This window comes from Tamandua tetradactyla, chromosome 2 (genome assembly GCF_023851605.1).
Source record: "Tamandua tetradactyla isolate mTamTet1 chromosome 2, mTamTet1.pri, whole genome shotgun sequence".
NCBI classification, from domain to species: Eukaryota; Metazoa; Chordata; class Mammalia; order Pilosa; family Myrmecophagidae; genus Tamandua; species Tamandua tetradactyla.
In genome coordinates this window covers 208009086-208024369 of record NC_135328.1, presented here as the reverse complement: position 1 = coordinate 208024369, position 15284 = coordinate 208009086, and the positions used below count along the sequence as shown (strand labels likewise).

At 52.2% G+C, this 15284-nt stretch overlaps 1 protein-coding gene across 1 annotated transcript in view; it reads left to right on the top strand.

Annotated features, from left to right (window-relative positions):
- IGSF21 (immunoglobin superfamily member 21) overlaps nt 1-15284 on the top strand; it is a 142858-nt gene that overhangs the window by 91976 nt on the left and 35598 nt on the right. The window contains exon 4 of the mRNA XM_077130696.1: nt 10390-10508. Coding sequence (XP_076986811.1) covers nt 10390-10508 — 119 coding nt within the window. The remainder of the gene's footprint in view (nt 1-10389; nt 10509-15284) is intronic.

The window sequence follows — 15284 nt, the reverse complement described above, 5'->3', positions numbered from 1 at the left end:
CCAGGCTGGGCTCCCAGCCCCAGCGAGCCATTCCAACCCCTCCTTCTCCTGTGGGGTTGTTGGAGACATGGGACCCAAACTCCAGCTTTGAGTGTGTTGCAAAAAAAGATCTCCAGCTATTTCTGACTTGTTGAGACCCCCAATTCAAGCTCATCGAGCCTTCCATTTCCTAACAACCACAGCTGCAATGAGCACCTACTACATGTTGACCTTGTCTAAGGACTTGGTCACACTATTGCCAAGCCGCAAACCTCCTGCAGGTGGGCTGCCATTAGCTCAATTTCCCAGCCAGGAAGCTTTGCTGGATTACCTGGTGCAAGTGGCCCGGACTCTTCTGCCTTCACCTCCCACTGACTGCTGTCAGGTCTCAGGTGACTCATGCCTTTCTCTTTAGTTTTCTCATCTATTAAGTGCAAAGAATTCCTGGGATGGGGGGGAGGTATTCATTGTTAAAATCAGGAAAGGTGCAGACAAACCAGGATGAGCAGCTGGACTGGAAAACCTGGGAAGGCTGTTCCAACTCTGATATTAAAGAAGATAGACTTCTGGCCTCATCTACATGCAGCCTGTGCCCACAGGAGAGGCCTCTTTGCTTAAGGGGCAGCCAAATACGTCCAACAGCCACTCTGCTACTCTGTCCCTATGGCTCCACACCTCCCTGGGAGAAATGGTTCCCCAGTATTCTCTTGTAAAGGAAACCCAGGGATGGGCCCAAAGTGGGTGAGGGGATCACTTCTGGAGTTCAGATGGTTCCTGCTCTGTCCCCTTAAGGTCGACATTTCCCTCTTGGCAGGAAGTTGCCCAGGAATGTGTTGAAACCACTGCAGGCAGTGCTCAGGTCTCACCGCCCAGATGACTCTAGGCAATCTGGCCAAGCAGGATGCCCTTGCCCCGGTCTGGGGCCTGGGGCCCACTTTTGGGGTGAATTTGAGCAGAGAACCACCTCCAGCAGGCCAAGGAGGCTGAAAGCACATCAGCTCTTTCGGAAGTAGGTGAGAAGGAGCAGGGGCGGAGCTGGGTTCAGGAGGGCATAGCATGAGGCACAGAATCAAGCTGGTGCCGTGGGGGAGTGACGGGGTCATGGTTTGGGGGGGGCCAGCTTGACAGCATCCCCTGACGGCTCGAAGGTCCCTGGCAGAGCTGAAAACTCTGTCTTCAAATAATTTCCACTCAACAAATATTTATCTGCCCTCTGCCATGACCCAGGAACTTCTGAGCTTTAGGTTCTGGGATTGGAAGGCTGGTGAAACCCATGGAAGGCGACCACACCGCCCATCTGGCTGGGGAGGACAAGGTCAAACGGGGCGGCTGGAGGAGGACTGAGCACCTCTGCTGGCCAGCCATCGGCATCACGCGCCTGGGGCCTCCTTAGACACGTTGGCCTCTCGGGCCTCACCCCAAACCTTGGAATCAAAACGTGCACTTGAACCAGACGCCCAGGTCGTTCCAGTGAAAACTCAAACTTGAGATGTGTGTCCCGGCACACTCCCAGGTTCTCACCTACAGGATCTCTTCCCAAGGTGAGGCCCAGAGAGGCCCCTTCTCGCCTGCACCCCACAACACCACTGCTTCCCTAGGTCTACCAGTTGCCACAAGGGTTCCCACCAGTCCTGGGGGTGTCATGCAGCCACCCGGGGCCTGTCAGGGGAAAGCTGGGGAGAGCGAGCAGCAGGGCAGACCTGAGCCACCCACCCACTCCCAGCCATGCTTGGCTAATTGCACAGGTATATCTGAGGGTGGGGGGAGACCTCACCCCTCCTTTTTTTGAGGGAGCAGCAAACCTCTTCCAAGTGTCTTATTAGCAAACATCCCAATAGTACCAGAGCTGCCAGCGACTTTATGACTGTTTTTACTAGCCCTGTCGCGGAGGAACAGACGTTCTGCAAACGGTGCCCTGACATCGCAGAGGCACGACCCTGAACTTGGAAAGTGAGCAGGTGTTTGAGGGACGGTGAAATAATGTCCCAGCCTCCGGGACTGCACAGTCAATCGGGGAAGCATGGCCCACGCACGGACAGTAAAACGTCTTAACTTCACACTTGGGATCGTTCCAGCAGGGATGATAGAGAGCCGAACTGAGGCAGGCACTGGGCTAATAAGATTGCAGGGGGTGTGTTTAACCTACTTGCAGAAACGAACTATTTCCCAGCCCCTTAGAAGCTCCGTTTCCATGCAAACAATGGTTATACAAATGAAAAGGCTCTCTCATCTCTTCATTAAAGCAGAACCCCAAAGGAGCCATCCCCTACCTGAATCTCCTCCGTTAGCCCAGAATGAGGTACTGTGTATATAAATGAAGACGTTTGAATTACAAAATGCTTTTTAAATAGGGTCGATTATAAAAGTATGGTCCTGACAAGTCTTCTCATTTGATGCTGAATTTTTGGCAAGAAATATGAGTTGGTGCTCTCTTTCCTGCTCCCCAGCCCTCCACCCCCGCCCCTCCTTTCTGAGCTGGATCATGGAGAGTCTTTCAGCCAAACTGGGTCTGGGCTTGATCCTATAATGGGTGAAGGCCAGGGGAAGGTTTTGAGTCGGGAAGGGACAGGCCAGCTCTTTCTTGTATGAGGTTGCTCTGGTAGCAGCGGGGGAGAGGGATGGACAGCAGGGAAATGGGGCAGGAATGAAGGCAAAGCGGAAGGGTCAGGATTGATGCACAGAAACATCACCTGTCCCACATTCTAACCCAAGGGAAAATCAGAAGAAAAGAGTCTCAGATGTCCCGACACGAACATGTGCACATTTCCCATTGAGAAATCAGTAGACCCCTCCCTGCCCCACAGCCTTTTGACCCACATCTCAGGCACAGTCCCACAGGACTGCTGATTTGGTTTTGAAGCTCAAAGCAAATTGAGAACAGCATGGTAAAAAAGTAGGAATTGAGCGAGGGTGGAGGGGCTTGGGGTAGGCTGCATCTAGAGGGAGACATGCCTAAGCAGTGCAACATAAAAAGACAAAGCGTTATAAAAAGCCAAGCATCCCTCATACGATGGCTTTGGAAACAGTTTGGCAGTATCTTAAAAAGTTAAACATAGTCATGCCACTCTTCAGCATTTACCCAAGAGAAATGAAAGCATATGTCCACACAGAGACTGTACACGAATGTTCATGGCAGCTTTATTTGCAATAGCTAAAGGCGGAGAGCAACCCACGTGCTCATTGACATAAACAACGGCTCTGTGGATAAACAAAGCATGGTACGCTACTTGGCGATAAACTGGGACAAACTACTGATAAAGGCAGCAGCGTGGATGAATCTCGAGGTGTTGATGACAAGTGAGAACAAACAAACAAAAAGTGGTACATTTTGTGGTTCCATGTATAGAAAATGTGAGCGGATCTAGAGTGACAGTAAGCAGATCAGTGGTTGCCTGATAATGGGGCTGCGGCAGAAGAGAGAGATTACAGAAGGGCACAAGGAAACTTTGGGGGGTGATGGATCGGTCCACTATCTTGATTGTGGCGATGGACTCAACAGTGTATAAATATATCAAAACTCAGTAAATGCCTACATTGTAAATATGTACAGTTTATTGCACATCAGCTATACCTAAAAAAGCTAAAAAACATTTTCTTTTTAGAAAGTCAAGGATCCCATGAGACATTTAGTATAGGGGCAAACCAACCCAACACATTGGCAGAGATTGATGTTTTTTTTATGGTGACCTTGGCACCAGGCCACGTTAATCAATATCCAGTCTACAGGTCTAAGAAAGAGAGAGCATATAATGCAGTTTCCATAGAAAAGACTCCTTTTTACAATGTTGCCATTTAAATGCTTTGCTTAGTCTGTCTTGTCCTCTTCATACCAGGCAAACAATGCCTGGAACATGTAAGCACTTAACCATTTGTTTTTGAAATTGAATCAATTAATGGTGTAGGGACAAGAATATGGCAAGCCCCTGTAGCACACCAGGCTCGGTTCTAAGCGCGGTTGCAAACGTCCATTAATTTAGGTTTCAGTTCCCAGGAAAAGGCACCTCTGGTTCACCTCATTCCCAAAAGGCCCATTCCCCCGTTCCTCCCAGCACCCGCCCTATCTCCCCCTCCCCCCACCCCCGCTCTCTCCCAAGTCCCGAGTCCACTCTCTTGATTATATGAGAATCTAGGACTCTTCCCAGAGGAAAGACGAAGCCACAAAGGGAAAAATGATCAGAGGCTCTAAAATCGCCTCGGGTGTGGGGAATGTGAACACGACTTGCTCAGCAAACCTCAGTCATCAGAATTAAGGGGCCCGCCCTGAAGCCTGGAGAAGGGAATTTAGTAAAATAAAAGACCATCCTGCTTCTCCCAGCAGGGAGAAAGCATATGGCACTCATTACCTGGAGAGGTGGGGAGGCCCAGAATAGAAATACCCTCGAGAGTGGTAGAGGCAAATTCAGCACCGGAGAATGCAAATTGATTTGCTGATAAAGGGAAATCTGAGGGGGCAGAAGGGGACTGAGGGGGAGCCCAAAGGGTGTTCACAGGCTCTGGCTTCCATTGGTCTTGGGTTCGAACTGTGGGGTCCACCTACTTGCCCTGTGACCTTGAGCATGCCACCTCTTCTCTCTGCCTCAGTGTCCTCATCTACACAATATTATTGCTGTTATATACTACTACTTTGCAGTCTATTTTATAATTTTATTATGCAATGCTGTAATGCAGCATTATTATAGGATAGTAGCAAATAGTCAGTGAACTAGGGTAAAATGCTCAGCTTAATGCCTCCCATTGTAAATCTCTACGATTAGCCATACCACATTTATCAGGTTCAGAAATTGAAGCTCAGAGAAGCCAAGGGGCCTTGTTCAGCATTACCCAGCATGTCGGGTGCAGAGCCAAGACTAGAGCTCTCAGTTTTTAATGCTCTCATGGGTATGGTGGGTTTTCCCCAAGCACCTGGGAGGGAGACAAAAAAATAAGTTACATTGTAGCATGATATGAACAGATAGGCTCTCCCAGGCGGGACGCTGTCCACACAGAAGCAGTCAGGGCAGTCTGCCTGGGGGCAGCATTTGAGTGTGGAGCGTATCTAGCTTCCATCCATTGGTACTCAAGCTGCACCAGCTCTGAGCTAAGCTCTTGAATTATCTTATGTAATCTAGCAAAACAGTCTGATGAAGCCATATCACAGATGGGGAAACTGAGGCTGAGAGAGGGGCATGATTTTTCCAGGTCACACAGGTAGTGAGTGGCAGGCCTTCAAAGCCTATTTTCAACCGCTATGCTTAACTCCGGGCTTTGAAAGATGGCTAGAGTTTCTTTGGGTGGACGAGAAAGAGAAGGGCTTTCCAAGCAGAGATAACACCATGGGCCAAGGCCTGGAAGCAGAGTCCAAACCTATAGTGTGAGTCTCCACCTGCTCCCTGCACTCTGAGGCTTGGCATAAGGCGTGGCACATAGTAGGCCTAAATACCTGTGCTGAAGGTGGATGCCCCATAATCCTGGCCCCAGGCCCAACAGAGACCCCTACCCCTACCCCCCCCACCCTGCCATGGCCAGCTCTTCACTGGTCACATTGGGCAGTGGCACAGGGACAGCCAACGGAGTCGTCACTCTCCTGTGTCCAGCTTTTCAAAAACACAATTACTCACCCTTCAGAGACACTGTCAGTGTTGGTAAACTCCAGCCGCTAAACTGCATTACACTGATCTCTCCAGAAACCTTTGCAGTTATTAATAGTTTATTGATCGCAGCCCATCAGTGATGAGCACGGGCCTCCTCCCCCCACCCCCACCCCCTCGGGTCTCTGCCGTCTGCAGAAGGCCGATCCAGCATGCAGATCAGTGCCACTTACTTCTGGGGAAGAGGAGTCTCTGGGCCATTTAATCCACTTTAGGAGAATGACAGTGCAGGCAAAAGCTCACACTAGATGCCGAGAAGAGGCAGGTTGATCCAAGCCAAAGCTGTGACCTGGCAGCCAGTGGGTCTGCAGAGGAAAACTAGAAGGAGCTATGGTTTCCAGCCAAAAACGAGAGTGTCCACACCACACACACACACACACACACACATACCCTGGAAGGTGTCACCATCCACCCATTTAATAAGTATCGATTGAGCACCTACTATGGTGGCACACATGTTCTAGACACTGGGATACACTGATAAACCAGCCATGTACAGACCCTGCCTTCATGGAGCTCACTGTGAATGGTGGAAGGACATTCAGGAGTCACACACATACGTAATTAAATAACGATGTTGATAAGCTGGAAAAAATTTTTAATAACTAACAAGACGGCATGAGGAGACCTACTGGATCAGTTAGCTGTTGCTACATAACAAACCACTCCAAACCCTAAGGGCTTAAAGCAACAACCGTTCGTAATTACTCATGAGTCTAGGAGTTGGCTGGGCTCACTCCTGTGTCTGCGGGGGGCTGGCTGGTCTAGGATGGTTTGACTGGGATGGCTGGGCAGCTGGGCTCTCTATCCCCATATGCTTATCCTCCATCAGACTCTTCAAAGGTTTGGACTCAGGGCAGAGGCAGGGCTTCAGAAGGACAGAGAGCACTCTCACGTCTTAGGCTTGGAGCGTGCATGTCATCACTTCCACCACATGCTACTGGCCAAAGCAAGTCACAAGACCAGTCCAGAAGTAGGAAAAGAAGCTCCATCTCTTGATGGGAGGGGCTATAAAGGCATGTTGAGAAAAGTGTGGCTAGACGGAAACTGTTAAATCCCAGCTATTCATGCATCCATCCACCATCCCCGCCTAGTCCGGGGGCAGGGGAAGATGTCCCTAAGAAAGTCACCTCTCGTTTGTAGCTTGAAGGTTATACCAAGAGGGAGAAGGAGCAGCATACAGCAGCAAAGAGGATGGGGCAAAGTCCTGAATCAAAAGGGAACCTGGCTAAATGCAGTGTGGGACCAGGTTAGAGCCTGGAACATACAGTAGTGGAAAAACTGGTAAAATCCAGATAAAGTCTGGAGTTCAGTTAATAATGATGTAGCAATGTTGGTTTCTTAGTTTTGGCAAATGTCCCATGGTCATGTAAGAGGTTAACAGGAGAAACTGCATGGGGGGGATATAAGGAATTCCCTTTATTGTCGTTGCAAGTTTTCTCTAAAATTATTCCACAATGAAAGCTTCATATTTTTTAGGAAAAAAGCTTGGCCCCTGGGAGGGATGGGAAGAACTTTACCTCCATGGGGGCTGGAGCCGGGAAGGGCGAGGCAAGAAACCAGGCTTTGGGATGCACTGGTCAACCAGAAGTGGCTGAAGGTGGGGAAGGAATGGCCGAGCCGGGATAAGATTCTGGTCTTTGTCTTAAGAGCAGAGAAGCTTTTGAAGGACTTGAGCAGAAGAGTAATAGTCATTTGATTTGCATTTGAAAAAGATCTAGATTCTACCTAGAGAATGGGGAAGCAGGTTAGGGGTGAGAGGGACTGGTTACCCGGGTGAGGGTGGTGGCAGTGGGCGCTGAGAGAAGCAGATGATTTAGGATATTTTTAGGAGGTGGAATACCCAGGACTTGGTCACTGCATTCGGGGAATATAGAAATGGGAGATCTCAAGGATGGTGCCCGGTGCCATGTGTGGCTTGGGACAGTATTGGAGAACAGGGCAGTTTGCAGAGTCAGGGGACTCAGAGAAGGGACATCTGAGGTCGAAACAGTCATAAGTGGGAAGCTTCTTTATAAGGTACCAATCCAGGTGTCCTGTGAGCTGATTACTCCACCACCATGATATCAGCAAACACACCTGAGCATGTCAGCAGTGTCGTGATTGCCTAAACATGTCACCTGTACACTTATCACATAAACACAACTCCTGCGTGGGTCACCTGTGTGGTGTTAACCTGTACATATCACCTGTGTGTCACCCATGCCATTATTATCTTATGAAGTCACTGGCTAGCTGCCAGGTACGCATGGACCCTAACCCTGTACTTTAAGAAATGTCCCCTTAGTATGTCTCTTGCACACCTGTCACCTGCACACCTACACCTACTAAGCAAATGTCACCTAAATATGTCACACCGGGTGACTGTCCCTCAGTAACAACACTGATAGAGAGCCTGACTTTTTCAGTCTAGCTGAGTTACAAAGAAAACATTTCTCGAGGGGAGACCGATCCCCTGCTGTTTCTACTGTCACTGTGCTCTCTCTTCTGAGAGTAGTGAGTACAGGGAGGCAGCATCTCCTCAACAACGTTTTCCTGATGAAAAGCTCCCCACTCTCTAAGTCCTTCCATGACAGTCGGTAGAACAGATGTCAACCTCTGCATACTCGCTGTAAGCAAAGGCATTTGTTTATGCTGTGTGCTGGGTGGTGGCAAGGAAGGGAGAGTATGGGATGGGCTGGCTGAGCTCAAGGAGACAGCACGCAATCAGGGACTGGGGGGGCCAGGTGTGTAGGGAGAATAAGAAGGGAGGTGGGGACAGTCAGTCATAAGAAAGAAGGAGCCGGGAGACAAAGATGAGAGGCAGGGAAACAGCTGAAATGAGAGAATTGCAACTCTAAGGTTAAATTGCTCAGCAAAACCAGATGGAAGAGAGAGGCAAGGCTTAGCCGAGGAGGGTGGGAAATGTATCCACAAGAGGGTGGCAAGGAAGAACAGATGGAAGGACCCTCCTTTCTCAGGGGATGGCTGGCCTGCGACGCATATCCTGAGCCTTAGCTCTTAGCCATCGCCCTCTCTTCCCCCAGCAGCATTTCTGATCGGACTGACAGGCCAGCTGGGCGCATTTGGAAGCTTACTGGGCATCGTGTTTGGAGTCTTTTAGAGGCTCGTGAATATGAGTTTCTTCCACCGATTTTCCGCTGTGACTTGAAAACTTGTAGGAACAAACAGACACCCCAGTCCCTCTAAATTGGAATCAGAATGGGCTCCCCTGGGCCCCACGATGAGGCCCAGAGAAAGCTGGAGCTTGCTGGAGGACACAGAGTTTTCCTGGATGCAGCCTCCGAAACTCCAAGTCAGGATTCTTTCCCGTTCGAACCACCCAGATCCCACAGGCCAGGAATTTCTTCTCTGCAGAGGACATCGGAGGAAGAAGGAACAACAGCCCATGGTCCCTCCCTCCATTTGGGTGTGACTTTCCTGCTTACAGAGGTCTTGTGGTGACCCTCACTGAAGTCCTGTGAAGAATCCCCCCCATCTTTCTAGAAAAATCGGAGGCTCAGAGAGATGACCTGACTTGCCTAAGGTCCCATAACTTATGAACAGCAGAATTTGACACCATGTCAAGCCTCTTTCTCTATACCAGGGAGGACACAGCTGCCCTTTGGCATTTTCCATCTTAAGTGACAACAACATACCAACTCATTTTAGTGTTGTCTGACCCTGCAGACAACGTAGAAGGGTCCAGATTAGAAGTCTGCAAACTGCAGCCTGCGGGCCAAGTCCAGCCCAGGCCTGGATTGTCTGGTCTTGAACTGAGAATGCATTTTTACATTCTTAACTGGTTAAGAAAAGTGAGAAGAATAACATCTCATGACATATGGAAATCACATGAACTTTACGTTTCAGTATCCATGCATAGAGTTTTATGAGAGCACAGCCACACTGATTTCGTTCACGCATTTTCTGTGGCTGCTTCTGTGGTGCTGCGGCAGGGGGCGCGTAGCGGCGCTGGGGACTGTGTGGCCCACAAAGTCTGAAATATTTACTCTCTGGCCTTCGACGGGAAAGTCTGGAAGGCCTGAGGGGGTCTCTCCCATCCTCCCAGGTGCTCCCCCGACAAGCCACGGCCCCAAGCAGGACCCCCCGCTGCCCACCTTGTGCTCTAACAAGCCCCCTGTCTTCCCACATGATTTGGGAACACGGTTCAGCTTCTCTGTCTCCCTGTCCACTGGCATGGGGACTCCTCAGGGACAGGAATTTTATTTCGCCTCTTCTCGATGTCCCGATGGCCAGTTTAAGGAGGTAGCATGGCAGCCTGGGGAGAATTCGCATTCCCTTCCTGGCTCTCACCAGCTGCACTGGGGGTGGGCGGCTCTCCGAGTCCCGGGTTCTGTGTTCGTGAACTCGAGACAGAGGTCCCTGCTCCGAGATGGTGGTGAGGGGCAGTGAGGAGGCAGCTGGGAGCCGGCACCACCTGGCAGGTACCTGCAAGGCGCTGTGCACCTCCCCTCCATCCTCCTCATCGTATCCCTAGGGGGGTGCTGGCACCATCCCCAGCTCACAGAGGCTGGAAGGTGAAACAACCGGGCCAGGGCTCCCCACTCAGGCTGAGCACAGAGCCCCCACCTTTACCTTCGGAAGCACGGACAACAATGCATGGCACACAGCCGGTGCTCAATAAATGCTGGCCCCTCCCCCTGCGCAGCACGCAGGCATGTGGTCGGCTCCAAACAAGGGCTTGTTGAATGACGGGTGAGGCCCAGGGCTGGCCTCTTTGAAAACGGCCTCCTTCCAGCCCCTGAGTGACGCGCCTTCACCCTCCTCCTCTCCCTCCCCTCAGACTGCCCGAAGTCCGGATCTCAGACAACGGTCCCTACGAGTGCCACGTGGGCATCTACGACCGAGCCACACGAGAGAAGGTGGTCCTGGCGTCAGGCAACATCTTCCTCAACGTCATGGGTGAGTGCAGGGTCCCCAGGGTGTGGCAAGGTGCTCGCTGTGTGTGCACGTGTGTACAAATGTGTGTGACGTGTGTGCGAATGCATGTGCACGTGTGTGCACTCACACAGGGGCTGCCCTGGGGACCATCTATAAAAGGCACGTTGTGCTGGTGGCAGACCTGCTTCTCCTTCCCCACCCCTGCCCGCGAGGGCCAGGCCGGGGCATGACCAGTGTAGCTTTGCCATCCAAGCATCTCACCTCCAAACCCCTCCTCCTACCAACACAGATATTCTGACCTTTTGAAAGCAGGGGCTGTGCTCTCCTCCCTGCACCTTCGAGGCCCCATACTTGAGTCGGCACCTTGGAGGGGCTTGTACATGTTAACTAGAATGAATGAGAACTGAGAGTGATGAGAGCCTCCAAGGGGCACAGCCTCTGGGCCTCAGTTTCCACTTCTGTAGGAAGAGGGTGGGGTAGAGGCCTCATGGATCATTCGACGCAACCCAGTGGCACTTGACCCGGTGGGCACCTTTCCCAGGCTGAAGCCAAGAGCCATGTTTGTGAAGCAATGGGGTGAGAAAGTGTGGGGAGGGGCACTACCCCTAGGAGGCCAGGCCAGAGGCCACAGACCCCCTGGGGAATCTGAGCTGGCACTTGAAAGTGATACCAACCACTGCCGTTGGAACCACGGCCCTCAGCCCATGCTCCCTCCAGGCACCTCCCCAGCCTTTCCAGGGAAGCTGGAGTATGTGGTGGTGAGTAGGAAAATGCACCAGGCCAGGTGGCAGGACTCCTGGGTCTAGCGGGCTGTGTGTGTCCTTGAGCAAGCCAACACCCCAGAGCCTCAGGGTCCCCATTTGTAACACAGGTGCTCCGCTAAGTGGTCTCAGAGCCCCTGCCAGCCCTGAGGATCCTGTTGGTGCCACTCTGCAGCCTGGAGTTCTAGGGACTTGGCCTCACTCGGGGCTCTAGGTCCTCTGATTTATTTTAGCAAATGGTATTTACCAGGGAAATGAAGCTTGCCCTTCTTGGACAATCGATGAAGTCCTAAAGGCCCCCACTGAAAGCACTGCTTCTGGAGAAATGGAAAACCTCTAAAGGCCAGGCCTCTGGGGGGACCTGCGTTCCTGCAGCAGCGCTGTGGGGCAGGGGGACCGCACCGAGGAATGGGTTGGAGGTGGGGCGGTGGGGGCCATGGAGGGGAGGGGACATTGCCAGGGAACCCTCCCGTCTTGCAGTCCCGTACTCCCTGGCGGCCCCTCTAACACACAAATAAGGCACATTGTTGTTTGCAAGCCTGGGCTGGGCAGACCAGAAAATAGTTTGCTCCATCAAGGAGCTCCCAGTGTGATGAAAGAGACATACATTCAATGCTGTAATATTGGGGGAGACCCTCGCATGTGCCAGCTCCACAGCACATGCCTTTGAGCAGGACCAAGTCCGTGTCCCTAGGGAGTTTGCACTCCAGTGTTGGAGGTAGACATAAACCACGTGCCTAGATAAATAAATGAGATGTGTGTGGACAGTGATAAATAACTGGGAAGAAGATAAAGCAAGATGATGGGTTAGAGCGACTGCAGATGGGTGTCGACAGACGTAGGAAGGGGGATCAGAGAAGTCCCCCTGAGGACACTGAGCTAAGGATGGGTATACATAGTCATCTAGTCCTCCCATCCAACCCAAGGTAGAACTAGTATTATTACACACATTCTGCAGATGCAGAAACAAAGGCACAGAGAAAGCAAGCAACTTGCCCACAGCCACACAGCCAGGAAGTGGTAGACCTGGGATTCTATGAGGCCTGCAAGCAAGGCTAGAGTCCTCAAAAGCCACCTCTTCCATGACGAACGCACTCCCCACTGACTCATGAATGGCCCACAAGCAAGTTACTGTCCCTCTCTGGGCCTCAGTTTCCCCATCTGAACAATGTGGTGGTTGGACCAGATAATCCTGACGCTCCCTCCCAGCTCTGACACTTGCTACCCCACATGCTAGATGAGGACACAGGCATATAGTGGGCTTCGGATGGGCCCGGGTGGCCTGGCTGGCCTGGTGGTCCCTGCTGAGCAAGACCCAGTGGCTCCGGGCAGCACAGCCCCTGCCTCTGCCCTGTGTACAACCACCTGAGGCTTCCTGCCTCTTTCTGTCTCCCTGTCTGGGGATCAGGGCTGTGTGTGTCTCAGTACCTCCAGATGGGAGGCAGCAGCTCTGGAGACGCAGGGCGCTGGGAAAGGGGAGAGCAGCTGCTGTGATCCCGCTTACCGAGCTGCCTGATGGGGCTTGGCAGGCTGAGGCTGCTGGGAGGGCGCGGTGGGGAGTGGGGGGGAGGCAGCGGGCCCCGGACACTCTCCCCCCACCACACACATTTCCCCCACCCTGTGTCCCCAGCTATGGGCAGTGGGTTAAGAAAGGCTCCAAGTCCTGGAAATTCAGGATGCCCCTGGGCAGGGATTCTCCAAGGACAGGGCCTACCCAGCACAGTCAGTGCTCTGATGGCACCCATTTCTCAGAGGACTCTGGCCATCCCAGTGCCCCCTAGTGAGGCAGACACCCCCTGCTTGCCTGTGCTTAAGGAACCCAGTCCCGCAGCTCACATGCATCCTCTGCCGGCACTAGGTGACAGCATAACCATTATTCAGATGAGGGCCCAAGGCTCCGTCAGGGCCAGTGCCTTGACTAAGCCACAGCAGCTGCCTGAGGCGCAAGTCCAGGGTTGAAACCAGTGGCTCTCAAACTTGACCAGGTATCAGATCTCGACTGCTTGGAGGGCTTGTTAAAGGACAGACTGCGCAGCGCCCTCCCCTGAATTTCTGATTCAGCAGATCTGGGGTGGGACCCAAGAATTTGCATTTCTTACAAGTTCCCAGATGACTCTGATACTAGGAGTCCAGGGCCCTCACTTTGAGAACTACTGGCTTAAACCTTTAATTATTTCCAAAAATACTAATTCTGTATCTGTATCAATGCTGGTTTACATCTACCTCTCTTATCCATGTACAAATGTATTTCTCCTTCTCTCTGCCTGTCTGCAGCCCACAGTCAGACACAGGAGGATGCCCTCATCCCTTTAGCATAGAAATTCAGGACAAACAGACTTTATTTACGTTTCAATTCCAGGTCTACCATTATGACCTTGGTTTCATTATCCTCTCTGGGCCTCAGTTTCCCCATCTGTAAAATAGAGATGAGGACGCCTACATACTGTGGTTGTAAGGATTAAATGTAAGCTTTGCAAAGCACGTACTCCAGAACTTGGCCAGCCAAAGTTCATGGGACTTTACTGTTCCAATATCACTGTCTCTGGCCTGCCTGTCTGTGGGCTCCGCGGTGCTGCCCCTCCCTTGTCCTTGCTTTCGGCCCCACCATGGAGAAGTCTAGAACATTTACTTATCCACGGCCCCAAGGAGACTCCAGCCATTCTGAGGGGTGGCCCAGGAGCCCAGCTTCAGGGCTGCTGGCCCCCTGGCAGGGGTCCAGTTCTGCCCTGTTCCTGAGCACACCAGAGGCAGCCAACCTTTCCCCACCTCCTCCCTGGGCCTCCTCCCCAAGAGTCTGCACCCAGGGCTCTGGCCTCGATCACCAACTATGATGAAGAGTCTGCACCCCACACTCGTCCACTGTGTGCCAATTCCGTAGTGTTTTCCCAGTGAGCATCTCACCAGTCTTCATGACAGCCATGGGTGAACATTAGGTATCCCCGACTCCCAGATGAGATGACCGAGGCTCAACAAGGGCACAGGTCTTGCTCCAGGCCCCTGAGGGCTGTGGCTGCCCCATTCCAAGCAGCGTGACTTCTGTGGCTCACCAAGGTCCAGCATGGCGAGGGGAGGGCCAAGAGAGGGGGGTGAACCCCCACTTAGGGAGAGCACCCCCGGCTCTGCGCTGTAGGGTGTTCCCACGTATTTCCTCCACCCACGTCAGCCTGGGAGGCAAGAGCTGTATCATGCCCGTTGCATAAATGAGGGACCCGAGGCTCAGAGAGAAAACTACCGGGCCAAGCTCAGCAAGATCAAATGAGATAACCCACAGACCAGAATGTTCTGGCACATTCTGAGTGCTCAACAAATAGTATCTCTTATGCCAAACAGATATCATATCCGTCAAAATCAGGCACAATTAGAAAGATTTAAAATGTGGCCACTCCATCCCCCCATCTCCATGAGACTCTCCTTCAAATATACTTCAAGGCAGGTTTCAAACATTCAATCTGCTCTGTGGTTTTGCCTCGCCAGTGATATCACGTGGACCCTTTCTTGCTCACACACGTACAAAAACACTCGACCTGAGTGAGCCCAGGCCGTGGGAAGCTGTGGTCTCCTTTGTACCAGAAGGGACCGCTCAGGACTGGGGCAGCTACAAGTGGGGCAAGACCCCTCCCCCCGATTTGGGTGGTCATAGAGACTCTTTGGGGGACAGCGGGGAAGCAAGAGCAGCGGAGCTGGGCCCAGGGCCCCTCTGGCATCAACAGCGCAGAGGGGCTTCTGCTGGGGCGCCGGTGCCCGCCCCGCGCCTCCGCATCCCGCGCCTCCTAATGCGGCTTTCCACAGAGGCCTCCGGTGCAGATCAAAATGCGAGAGCGGCTGTAATTTCACGCCTATAACATCCCCGCTATGTGGTAGGGAAAGACATTTGGGAGCCCCATGGGTGAGACTGAGGGTGTATGCTGCACAGTCATTAAAGTGTTTTTATCCAAGCTGCAGATAAATTGTAAACCAATTTGGAAGTCGTGTGCCGGGCCCCCGGAATGCATCGTCCCGTCACGGGAGGAAGGCGAGGGCACTTCTCGGGGGTGCG